The 13,401-nt window shown below is 31.5% G+C and overlaps 1 protein-coding gene across 9 annotated transcripts in view; it reads right to left on the bottom strand.

Moving 5' to 3' along the window:
- The window catches only part of Zwilch (zwilch kinetochore protein), a 59,197-nt gene that overhangs the window by 28,021 nt on the left and 17,775 nt on the right, over positions 1-13,401 (bottom strand). For all 9 annotated transcript variants that reach the window (XM_087154822.1, XM_087154821.1, XM_087154829.1 and 6 more), the window contains exons 6-7: positions 7,832-7,977; positions 6,770-6,852 (exon numbers count right to left, since the gene is read on the bottom strand). In XM_087154822.1, coding sequence (XP_087010948.1) covers positions 6,770-6,852; positions 7,832-7,977 — 229 coding nt within the window. The remainder of the gene's footprint in view (positions 1-6,769; positions 6,853-7,831; positions 7,978-13,401) is intronic.

Genomic DNA, 13,401 nt, shown 5'->3' on the forward strand with positions numbered 1-13,401 from the left:
TATATATATCTACACAGAAAACTGACTAATAAGGCAGAAAAACGAATGCTCGAGCATAAAAACAAACTTCAATTCGAAGTTGCTGATATTGACTTCTCTTCACTTCAGAGTACAACGAAAGCGATCCGAAAATAATTTCTCAGTGCATACAAAGAACGTTCTTGCTTCCAAAAGCAGTCAATCACAAAGCAGTATTTACAAAGAGAAGCCTGACTCAGCAGTTATTCTACTAATAGCAGACGCAGAAAGGAAAGGCGAAATAGCGCTCTTGATTGGCCAAGACATACGATAAACGTCATCACTCAGGCCACGCCCAGCTCTGACACAATTGAGACGCATATGAAGGAAAATTTCGTTCAGCGTTAAAATAAGCGAAAATCCTGGAGGAGGAAATAACTTGCAAAAAGCCAGAGGGTTGGCACATCTGGATCAGTGTTAATCAGTTTAAGTAACTACATTGGTAACATAAATGATAGATGCAGACAGAAAACCTGATGTTGTTTACTTTAGTCAATAGTTTTATAAATCATTATAATTTAAAACATGTAATTTATAAGCTTATTCCTGGGGCTTGAGCGGCTACCAGGCGCGACGGCAGGTGGTGGATAGCCGAATGTCCTGTAGCACTGACAGGATAGCCTCTGAATAACAAATAGGAGGTCGCGAACCAACTCCCGTAACCCAGGTGTTACGCGACCCGTGCCTTGGGTGAATGGCACTGGGGTTATAGTGTCTTAACGGAGCCTCTAGTTTGACTGGCGAACATCTAGAGTAATTGCCTTACCCAGTAACTCAGGCAATGCTGGGCTGACTTTCTTTACCTGAGCTTTTTATTTGAGGTAATTTATGGCTGAAAATGACAAAAATACAACTCAAATTACTGCATTTGCAGGTGAAAATCCCAAAGTAGACCTTTCTGCAAAAGAAAAGGAAACCAGGGAAAAACCAACTGAAGGAGAAAAAATGAACCCTTCATCAAAAGAGGTAGAAATGACCTCTACCCAATCAACATCTCAAGTGGGGCAGGAAGCTATAAATAGCATGACTGCCTCCATGGATGGGATCAAACTTTAAAAAAGACTATCTGGTGCACAGAAAAAGAAACTTGCCCGAGAAAAGAAGATGGCTGAAGGTACCTGGGTAGAAAAACCCAAACCAAAGCAGAGAGGCGAGAAAAGACAAAGCCAAAGGATGGAACAAGATGTAGCCCCAAAGGCTGCCAGGAAAGAAGGACCTGAAGGTATAACCTTTAAGGAAGCTCTAACGGCAGTCAAAATGGCTGTGATTCTTGAAGGACATCCTCTTGAGCGCTTATCCGAAGAACAGGCCCTAGACCTTGAGTTCTTGATAACTGAAAAAATTTCTAGAAATGAAGAGGGTTTTGTCCCCACTTTTCTTTCTTGCAGACTAGAAAATGGGGCACTTATCATCAACTGTGCAGATCTGGGGAGCTCTAAGTGGCTGGAACAGACTGTAGTTGAGTTAAACCCATGGCAGGAGCAAACTCTCTTGGTAGGAGAGGTAAGGAAACTTGTCAGAACTACTAAGATCATTGCTAAACTGCCGAAAGTCTGTAGTAAACTGGAGCCCAAAGAGGTCCTGAGAAAGATTGAGGCACAAAATGGTGGGCTTACTCCAACCGAATGGAACATACTTCATCGGAAGAATGAACCATCAGGACAGACCATCGTCCTTAGCGTGCCTGAACTGGACGCGGCAACACTTGGCAAAAGGGGATATAAATTTTATATCGGACTTCACCAAGTTCAAGCCAAAGTCCTAGACAAACCTTCCAAAAACAATGGGGGTGAAGGTTCTTCAAGCCAACATCCACCACAGTAGAAGTGGCACCACAAACCTCACCAAGAAATTTCTTGATGAGGATTTTCACCAGGCCCTGATCCAAGAACCTTGGCTTGTCAGGGGAAAAATCAGTGGCCTCAAAGGAACAAAAGGTAAGCTCATTTATAATCTTATTAGTGAAGCTAGAACATGTATCCTAATAGATAAAGATATTAAGGTTCTACCTCTAACAGATTTTATTCATAGGGATTTAACAGCAGTGAAAGTCAGACTCAACATAGAGGGAAGAGACCGAGAAATTGTTTTTTGCTCAGTCTACTTACCCTATGAAGAGAAGGCTCCACCTGATCAAACACAGCACAATGCAGCCTAGGGCTGGACTGCAATGCTCACCATACTGTATGGGGCAGCACAGACACAAATAAAAGAGGTGAGTGTCTTTTAGAATTTATTCTTAATTACAATTTAGATATTTTGAACAAAGGCAATGACCCTACCTTCATAACTTCTAATCGTTCTGAAGTAATTGACATTACTATAGCAACACCGGCTATTAGTAAAAATATCACGAAACGGAAAGTAGATGGGAGACCATCAGGTTCCGACCATCAAAACATCCATTTTGAAATAAACTCCAATATAAATATTGACCGCTGCTTCAGAGACCCAATGAGAACAAATTGGAAGAAATTCCAAGACGATATCATGGGACTGACTCAACTGGGAGAAAATTATATTAGAGATAATTATGATCTAGAAATTGCAGCAGAAACTCTGCAGAACGAAATTCTAGGTTCATACAATAAAAATTGCCCAATACGTACCAAAAGAGCAAAGCCCCAATGTCCTTGGTGGAACAACTCCTTGGAAACTGAAAGGGCAAATGTTAGAAAACTCTTTAATAAAGCAAAGAAACATGGTGAGTGGGACAACTATAAAAGAGCCCTCACCAACTATAACAAAAATGTCAAAAAAAGCAAACAAGAATCCTGGAGAAAGTTCTGTGAAGAGGTAAATTCTATCTCTGAAGGAGCTAGACTCCAGAGAATCCTTAGAAGGGATGAACCCATAATGGTTGGCACCTTAAAGGATGAGGATGGCAACTTTGCTACCACTGGAAAAGAGATAATGGAAGTTATGGCCAAAACTCACTTTCCAGGAGCCATTGATATGGATAGCAATGAAGGACAGCATTTCATTGGATCTGTAAAAAGAATACAAAGAAATCAATGGACCTATGCTAAGAACGTTATCAATCAAAACAATGTCAGGTGGGCTATCTCCACCTTCAAACCACTTAAAAGCCCTGGACCTGATGGAATCATTCCTGTAATGATCCAAAAGGCAGGAGATCCTATCATCCCTGTGTTAACCAGAATTTACAGAGCCAGTCTGGCACTGGGACATATTCCAAAGCTATGGCAAAAGACCAGGATTGTTTACATTCCTAAACCTGGCAAAAGTAACTATGACCTGGCTAAGTCTTTCAGACCAATTAGCTTATCTTCATTCTTTCTCAAAATTATGGAGAAAATTATTCATAGGCATATTAGGGATTACCTGGGTAGCAATAACCCCTTGCATAATCTACAGTTTGCCTACCAACCTGGTAAATCTACAGAGACAGCCTTACACAAGCTAGTATCTAAGATTGAAGACACCCTGGAGAGAAAGGAAATTGCATTGGCCACCTTCCTAGATATTCAGGGTGCTTTTGATAATACCTCTCACCCATCCATCCTTAATGCCTTAAGGGAAACAGGGATAGACCAAACTTTATGTTTATGGATTAAGTCCCTACTTATGGATAGAGCCATTCAAATGAATATCTTCAACGAGACATTAGAAAAGAAAACAACCAGAGGCTGTCCACAAGGAGGTGTATTATCACCATTACTTTGGAATCTGGTTGTAAATAGCCTAATAAAACATCTAAATAATATAGGCTACTATACCCAGGGATATGCGGATGACATTGTCATACTCATCCTTGGCAAAGATTTTCACATAACTTGCCAACTTATGCAAAACGCTCTAAGTTATGTAAGCAAATGGTGCAGGGAGAGGAATCTGGACATAAATCCACAGAAGACCAATCTAGTACCATTCACTCGTAAAATAAAAAGGGAAGGCTTTTTTATCCCAAAACTTTTTAACGTTGAAATCAATATTGCCTCTGAGGTGAAATTTTTAGGCTTAATTCTTGACCAAAAACTCACCTGGAATAAACATGTTGATTACAAAATCAATCAAGCAAAAAAATGCATAATGATGTGCAGACGCATGCTTGGTAAAAACTGGGGTTTACAACCAAAAATGATGTTTTGGATGTACACAGCAATTGTCAGGCCTGCTTTCACATATGCTTCAGTGATATGGTGGTGTAAAGTGGAACAGAAAACTGTGAAGGACAAGCTGGGAAGTCTGCAAAGACTGGCCTGCTTGTGTATCACAGGTGCAATGTCCACGGCCCCTACCAGAGCACTTGAGGCAATTCTGGACCTGACTCCTTTAGATATCTTCATGTGCAGCTCTGCCAGAATGACTGCATATAGAATGAAATTGCAATATCAATGGTATGACAGGCCCTCTTCTGGAGGTCATACCAGTATTACTAAGAAAATTTACCATCCAACTCTCCTTATGCCTTCTGACTGCATGGAGAGAAAGTACGTGTTTGAAAGACCATTTGAAGTAGTTTTTCCTACCAGAGAAGAATGGGATAACAACACGATCGATACAAAAAATGATGATCTAATCTGGTATACCGATGGATCAAAGAAAGGTAACCTCTCAGGACTGGGTGTCTGTGGCTTGTCACCAACATTCAACCTTTTTGAAGGTCTTGGGGAGTATGCTACTGTCTTTCAGGCGGAGGTACTTGCTATCGTAAACTGTCTGCAGATAAATATTAAGAAAGGCTACCATGGTAAGCGGATTCTTATTTTCAGCGACAGTCAAGCAGCCTTGATGGCTCTTTACTCATTTCAAGTTAAATCAAAAATTGTTATGGAATGCAAGAATCTCCTAATAGAACTGGCAAAAGGGAATAAAATCATTCTTATTTGGGTACCAGGGCATATGGGAATGAAAGAGCTGATGAACTCGCAAAACAGGGATCCTCTTTCAATCCAATAGGAACAGAACCCTTCTGTGGAATCAATATGAAGACTACAAAGAAGGCCGTCTTAAAATGGGAAAAACAGGAGATGAACAAAGTTTGGCGCAATTCTCCTGGACAAAAACATGCTAAAAGCATGATCAGCAGCCCTTCTGCAAAAATTGCTTCTGAAATTCTTAGGCTCCCAAGATTGAAGATTCAAACAATTGTAGGCTTCATCACTGGGCATTATCATTTCAGGAAACATCTACATAGATTGGGACTTTTCGAACAAGAACCAATATGTCGGAAATGCCGTGAAGCGGTAGAATCAGCACATCACATCCTATACGAATGTGATGCCCTCGCCCTTACGCGCCTCACTACCTTAGGCAATCCATATCCTAAAGAGCTTCACCTTAATTCCATTAAGGGACTGTCAGACTATATAAATAAAGTAGGCGACCCAAGACAATGGAACTAGGAAAAAATTGGGCTTGGAGCATGGTACAAAATGCAACATGTGCAGAGGTGCCACATATCTGACAAGCTCAAGCAAGAAGAAGAAGAAGAAGAAGCTTATTATTTTTTTTGTTGAAAATTCTTTGTGAAATTATAATAATAGAAGATGCTGCAACCAGTGATTCGCATAACATTTTATGAACTAGCATTACTAAATTCCAGTTGCTTAATGTTGGTGAACATCTTCAATAAATCTTCTTATCCTTTTTAGGAATGCACTATACATACAGATCATGCAGTGAGTTTGGCATAAAAAAGGACAGTTATTCCACTGATCCTTAAAATTATGTATGCAAGACAGGGTTCGTGATTTTTTTGATTTTTTTTAAAAAAATCAAAAGAATCAGATTTTTTTGATTTAAATCGGATTTTTTTGATTTAAATCAGATTTTTTTAATTTTTATTCAAATACACTGTAAGAACTTTAATTTATGATTAAAAGAAATTATAAATGTTTAATCAAATTAACTTAATATTAAAACTATGTTGTAACAATATTTTAGAAGCTCTAACTAAAATAATTTTTCATTATAATACATGGCTTTGAATGCATAGCAACTGTTTTGAAAGAAATGCATGATTAAAATTTAAAGACTAGATTAAATAGAGAATTTAAAGAATACTTCAGGGGTCTGTCTGGGTTTTTCTGAGAGGTACCTGTTTTGCGAAAATTAAAAATTATATTAAAAAATCAACACAAATATAGTAAAAATATGGATTTATCGTTTCTTACGAGACACAAAAATAAAATTTTAAGAAAAAGTATTATGTGTGATTATTCTAGCATTTTTCCTAAAGTTGAATTTGTAAAGGTACCGTTAAACGGTCGTAAATTTGGCTTGGACAGACCCCTGCACTTTAACTATTAAAACAAAGTTTCAGTTAGCAAACCATAACTTTAATTTAAAATTGTGATTTCTTTTTTTTTCCCTCTTGATTTTTAAAATGACAAAATAAATAATTTCTTTTTAACATAACCTCAAGCTTCAGAAATACACATTTTCCACCAATAAAATATGATGTAGATTTTAATTCACGCTTTTTCATTCAAAAGGTAGAATTTTAATTAACATTATTTGTATTATTTTTTGAAAAATATTCATGTTTATTAATTACTTTCTACAGCTATGCAAGTCTATATTAAGACAGCATTAAATGTTTACTTTAATCTGTACTTTCAATCTCAACAAAAATAATTTTTTTTGATTTAAATCAATGATTTTTTTTAAAAAAATCATTTGATTTAAATCAAGCTGATTTAAATCAACAAACCCTGATGCAAGAGTATGACATTGAATATACAAAAGACATCTAAGACTTTGAATGGTTTGACTTGTTACTTACAGAACTTGAAGGTAGGAGTCCTTCTAAATGAGAAGCTTTTAAGTCTTCAATTGATGGAAGACTTTCCAAAGAAGACACATTACCTAAAGCAAATTTTAAAAACAAAGTGATAAGCAAAAATAAAATATGGTTAAAGAAAGGGAAATTTTTGATACATTATTTTGGAAAATATTTTTAAGAATATTATTTATAGCAGAACTTTTGCAGAAATATTTTGTACTACATAACTAAGAGAATTCCTTTTATAGAATCTATTACACAGGATAACTCACAAATTAGCTAATATTTATTTATTAAAAACATTAATTTCCATAAAAAATTTACAACTAATGTAACCACATTAATATTAAATTGGTAATCATATATTAAGCTGAAAAAAAATGGAGATTTTTTTAACTGTTCAGAAATACTGTAATTGCAAGAATTTTGTTTATAATAAGTTTCTCTATTTTTATTCAAAGTACAGAACAGAACCCGTTATCCGGAAATCAGAAAAACCAAAAAACCGGAATGAAATTCAATAAATTTTCCCGCCATTTTTTAAATTTTTTTTTTTTTTCCTCATGAGATTTTAGGATTTTTCTTTCCTTTTTGAAAGATGTTTACCTTACCATCATTTTGGAAATAATCATTAGTGTATTACTTCACCGTTTTTTCTTCTTTTCAAGATTATTTCCAAAAAAAAATTTTTTTAGTTGGGTTTAACAATAAAAAAAACGGCTTTTTGTAACGATTCTGAAAACTGGAAAAATCAGTTATCCGGAATAGCGATGGTCCCGATCGTTCCGGATAATCGGTTCTCTACTGTATAGCTATTGTGCTGTAACTTATTTAGATTTAAAAAATTGCGATATGACTAGAATAGACCAGTGTTGTGACATCAGTGTTTACCTAAATGATAAGTTTTAGAAGGAGGTAAGAAAGATTCCAAGTATATAAAATTCAGCATACAAAATGTCATACAAATAATAATTAATAAATAAATGCATTATTAAAATTTTGCTCAATATTAGAAACTCAAACAAGAAATAATAACTGTCTATTTGAAAGCATTATAATTACCTTCAGTTAATAGTTTCAAGCGACAAGCATTATTCTTCCCACCAGCTCCATACAATTGTAAATTGCCCATTGTGCTTCCATGACAAATAGAGATATAGTTTAATTTATATTGATTTTCAATTTTCGAAAGCATAAAAAGAAGTTGCCTGAAAAAAAAGTATTTTATTCTATTTATTAATAAATTCTATTTCTTAACAATTTTAATTATTATTATTTTATGCTATAAATTTAAAGAAAGCTTCATTCTAAATTAAATTCTAAAAGCTAATTCTAACTTTGTTACTCATTATCAAATATATAATATCTCAGAGTTAAAAATGTTTGGAATTTAGATTTGAAATTTAACAACTCTGTAAAGTTGTACCTAAAACGATTATTTTAATATATATATACTTAATTTTATTTATTTATTATCTTTTAAGTATATCACATTGACATAAATTTTAAGATCAGAAAGAACAAATGAAAGAGAATCACCAATTTTTAAAAAAACTAAGATCAGACCTTTGTACTTAGCATAGTTTTCATAGAAGTTAAAATATCAAAATGTTTTAAAAGAAAATCTTCAATGAACATATGTCTATAAAATTACTTCATAAAAATTTTATTAAAAACAAGAGTTAAAAGATAGATATTTTCACAAAATTAATCAACTTTTTTTTCTTCCAAATAAACAACAGTAAGTCAAGGTTCATACTCAAAGAGAAGAAAATTTTCCTTGACTTTTCCAGGTAGATTTACATAAAATTCCAAAATTTTTTTAAAAAAAGAATTCAACAAAATTTATATTTAACAAAAATATAAATTAAAGTTATAAATAAAATTACAATAATATAACTGAAACTGCAAAGCATTAATAAAGTATTTTTATTTGAACAAAAATCAGATGATTTAAATAATCTAGTAATAATATAAATTTACTCAAAAATAATTTAAATATAATTTAAATAAAGTTGTGTGTTCACAGAGCAGCACTTCATCAGGGGACACACTGTCTGTAAACACACAGGAGCCTTTCTGTTGTTAGTGGCAAAGCCAAAACTAACAGTGCCCCGAGGCCCCTAATGAAAATACAAGCATAAAGAATAATAATAATTACCACATTAAATAAATGTTTACCATTATAACATTCATATAAATAATCACCTTTACTGAAACAAATATACAAAACACTTAGATGACATCAAAAAAACCGCCTCCAAAGCACATATAAGTATTCAAAACAGTTACAGTTAGTAAAAATGAAAAAGAAATTCCTTATATATTCCAAATCAGCTCAAAAAATAATGTGCTGACACCTAGATAAAAATCAACAAATTAAAGAGCAATAGAATCCAAGTGCTGCCATCTGTCTAAAAAATCCCAGTAAATAACAAGATGAAAACCAAATAATTCACCGTCTAGGCCTGAATATCGGCCAAGTTAATAGGATTTTTTTAAAATTTCTTTAATCAAAACATCAAAATTATTAAAGTTAAAAGGAAATTTATTTTTCTTTAAACTGTTTTTTAATACCTCAATAGCGGTCAAAAAATCTATACGGTTATTACAAATGAATTTGAATCTCAATATTTGACCAAATACAATGTTCTTGAAAATTTTATAATAAAGGTTGGAATAAAAATGCGTAAGGTTAATAACATTAAAATTGAAATCCTTCCTTTTATCATAAACCCCTATGAGATTATTGTTATCAGAAATATTTATATCAAGATCTAAAAAATAAGCACGAGAGTCTTGTGAATTGGTTTTAATTAAACTCAGTTCTTCAGGATAAATATTATTAATCAAATCAAAATTGCAACAATCGAAGATGATTAAATCATCAATGAACCTGAAACCTTTTAAAAAATTATTCTGTAAAAATTTATGTTCATGAAAGTGAAGGAAAATATTAGCGATTGCACTTGAATAACTATTACCCATAGAAATACCCTTAATTTGCCTGTAAAAACTAATACTGTTAAAAAGGTAATTTTCAAAAATGTTGACATTGCATAAATTAATCCAGTCTTCCTTGTCAATACTTTCATTAATCAAATAATGTTCAAAAATTTCAATACAAATATTTTTTAAATTATTGTGAGGAATACTGGTAAAAAGATTTTCAAAATCACAGGTAAGAATTGTATTAACACGATTGTTGTTTAAATATTTAATAACTTCTTGGTTGTTATTAATGATAAAATGTTTATCATTAGAAATAATTTTGTTTAAAATAATGTTTAAGTATTTAAAAAATCGTTTACCAAAAACAGAATTATAACACCCTGTGCAGCATGTAACAAATCTAAATTTAATAGGTGTTTAATGAAATTTAATGGTCGGAAATAAGTATGGGAAATTAAAACTATTTGGTTTTAATCCAATTTTTTTATAAAAAGCCAAAAGTCTATTTTCAATTTCTTTCTTAGAGCTGTTAATCTTAAGGAAAGTATCATTATTATCATATTCAAAAGCAATAATATTTCTAAAGAATTTTTTGCACATAAAGCCAAAATTATTTGAAGCTTTATCAACCACACAAATAATGAATTTCCCTTTCAATACTTCTATAGATTTAACAATATTAGAATTTAAATAAAAACCTTGGTATTTTGTGTTGTTATTTAAAAAATTCAATTTAAAATTATATAAAATTTTATATTTCCATTCGAAAAATCCTTCTATGGGCCAGTTATATTTCCTTGAGCACTTTGCGATAAAGCCGTCTAAATCTTTACTAATTGAGGAAATGATAAAAGGCAAATTATAATTTCTTCTTGGTCTAAATTTTGTACCAAGTCCCATTAGCAACCTTAGATTTTTATCAGTAACAAGGTCAAGGTTACCCGTAACTATGTGTCCGTGATCTTTATCAACAAAATCTTTATAATGCAATTGGTCACACAAACAGATATCCTCAAGTTCCATTAAATTTTGACAGTAAAAATTATAGTTACATATAATATTGGACAGACAAGCACTGAACTTAATAAAAGAATAAATAGTAATCGTTGAGTTATTAAAAACTTTCAAAAAAATAATAATAATTCTGATATCGAAATTATTCACTTCCAAAAACATTCTTTTAAAGACATTAATATACTTATTCTTAAACATATTGAAGATTTGAATCTGAGATTAGATCATAAAAATATTTATATTTGTAAATTAAAAACTTTAAACCCTTATGGACTTAATAGTAAACTTAATGGAGAAGGTAGCCTCGATTTAAATTCTGTTTGTATTTACAAAAAGTTAAATATTTTTAACGACAGGTTTGTTAAAAGTTTAAGAGGTAGCAGGGGTAAGCATAAGGACAAATCTCATAAAAATAAATTTAATATGGTCCTTTTCAGAAATTTGTGTTCTTTGGATGTTAGTGATATTAACATAAAAAAGATTAAAAGCTTCATCTTCAGTATTAAAATGGTTTATTAAATTTCAAATGAAACTTGTCAAATTTTCAAATCCTGATTTAAAATTTATTGTTTCAGATCTTATTAAATTTAAACTTAATATCCACAACTTTGATACATTAAATGTTTCAGGATCTAATAAAGAATATTGTGTTGTTAATTTTCTTGACAGGGTTTTTGAAAGAGGTTCATTACCAATGGTTGTTAATGGTCTTGATGACATTTTTCCTATTAAGGACAAGATTAGTGTTTCGATTTGTTTCAAATATAGCAAGACGTTGAAGAATATTATATGTAACTATAATTTTTACTGTCAAAATTTAATGGAACTTCAGGATATCTGTTTGTGTGACCAATTGCATTATAAAGATTTTGTTGATAAAGATCACGGACACATAGTTACGGGTAACCTTGACCTTGTTACTGATAAAAATCTAAGGTTGCTAATGGGACTTGGTACAAAATTTAGACCAAGAAGAAATTATAATTTGCCTTTTATCATTTCCTCAATTAGTAAAGATTTAGACGGCTTTATCGCAAAGTGCTCAAGGAAATATAACTGGCCCATAGAAGGATTTTTCGAATGGAAATATAAAATTTTATATAATTTTAAATTGAATTTTTTAAATAACAACACAAAATACCAAGGTTTTTATTTAAATTCTAATATTGTTAAATCTATAGAAGTATTGAAAGGGAAATTCATTATTTGTGTGGTTGATAAAGCTTCAAATAATTTTGGCTTTATGTGCAAAAAATTGTTTAGAAATATTATTGCTTTTGAATATGATAATAATGATACTTTCCTTAAGATTAACAGCTCTAAGAAAGAAATTGAAAATAGACTTTTGGCTTTTTATAAAAAAATTGGATTAAAACCAAATAGTTTTAATTTCCCATACTTATTTCCGACCATTAAATTTCATAAAACACCTATTAAATTTAGATTTGTTACATGCTGCACAGGGTGTTATAATTCTGTTTTTGGTAAACGATTTTTTAAATACTTAAACATTATTTTAAACAAAATTATTTCTAATGATAAACATTTTATCATTAATAACAACCAAGAAGTTATTAAATATTTGAACAACAATCGTGTTAATACAATTCTTACTTGTGATTTTGAAAATCTTTTTACCAGTATTCCTCACAATAATTTAAAAAATATTTGTATTGAAATTTTTGAACATTATTTGATTAATGAAAGTATTGACAAGGAAGACTGGATTAATTTATGCAATGTCAACATTTTTGAAAATTACCTTTTTAACGGTATTACTTTTTACAGGCAAATTAAGGGTATTTCTATGGGTAATAGTTATTCAAGTGCATTCGCTAATATTTTCCTTCACTTTTATGAACATAAATTTTTACAGAATAATTTTTTAAAAGGTTTCAGATTCATTGATGATTTAATCATCTTCGATTGTTGCGATTTTGATTTGATTAATAATATTTATCCTGAAGAACTGAGTTTAATTAAAACCAATTCACAAGACTCTCGTGCTTATTTTTTAGATCTTGATATAAATATTTCTGATAACAATAATCTCATAGGGGTTTATTATATAAGGAAGGATTTCAATTTTAATGTTATTAACCTTACGCATTTTTATTCCAACCTTTATTATAAAATTTTCAAGAACATTGTATTTGGTCAAATATTGAGATTCAAATTCATTTGTAAAAACCGTATAGATTTTTTGACCGCTATTGAGGTATTAAAAAACAGTTTAAAGAAAAATAAATTTCCTTTTAACTTTAATAATTTTGATGTTTTGATTAAAGAAATTTAAAAAAAATCCTATTAACTTGGCCGATATTGAAGCCCGTCTAAGCAGGCCTAGACGGTGAATTATTTGGTTTTCATCTTGTTATTTACTGGGATTCTGTTTTCATTTACAAAAATTTCTTGCTAATTTTCTTGCTGGGATTATGTTTTCTTATTCTGTTGGGATTTTTTAGACAGATGGCAGCACTTGGATTCTATTGCTCTTTAATTTGTTGATTTTTATCTAGGTGTCAGCACATTATTTTTTGAGCTGATTTGGAATATATAAGGAATTTCTTTTTCATTTTTACTATCTGTAACTGTTTTGAATACTTATATGTGCTTTGGAGGCGGTTTTTTTGATGTCATCTAAGTGTTTTGTATATTTGTTTCAG

The sequence above is a fragment of the Parasteatoda tepidariorum genome, chromosome 11 (genome assembly GCF_982258835.1).
Source record: "Parasteatoda tepidariorum strain Cologne lab strain chromosome 11, Ptep-v5.0, whole genome shotgun sequence".
Lineage (NCBI taxonomy): Eukaryota > Metazoa > Arthropoda > Arachnida > Araneae > Theridiidae > Parasteatoda > Parasteatoda tepidariorum.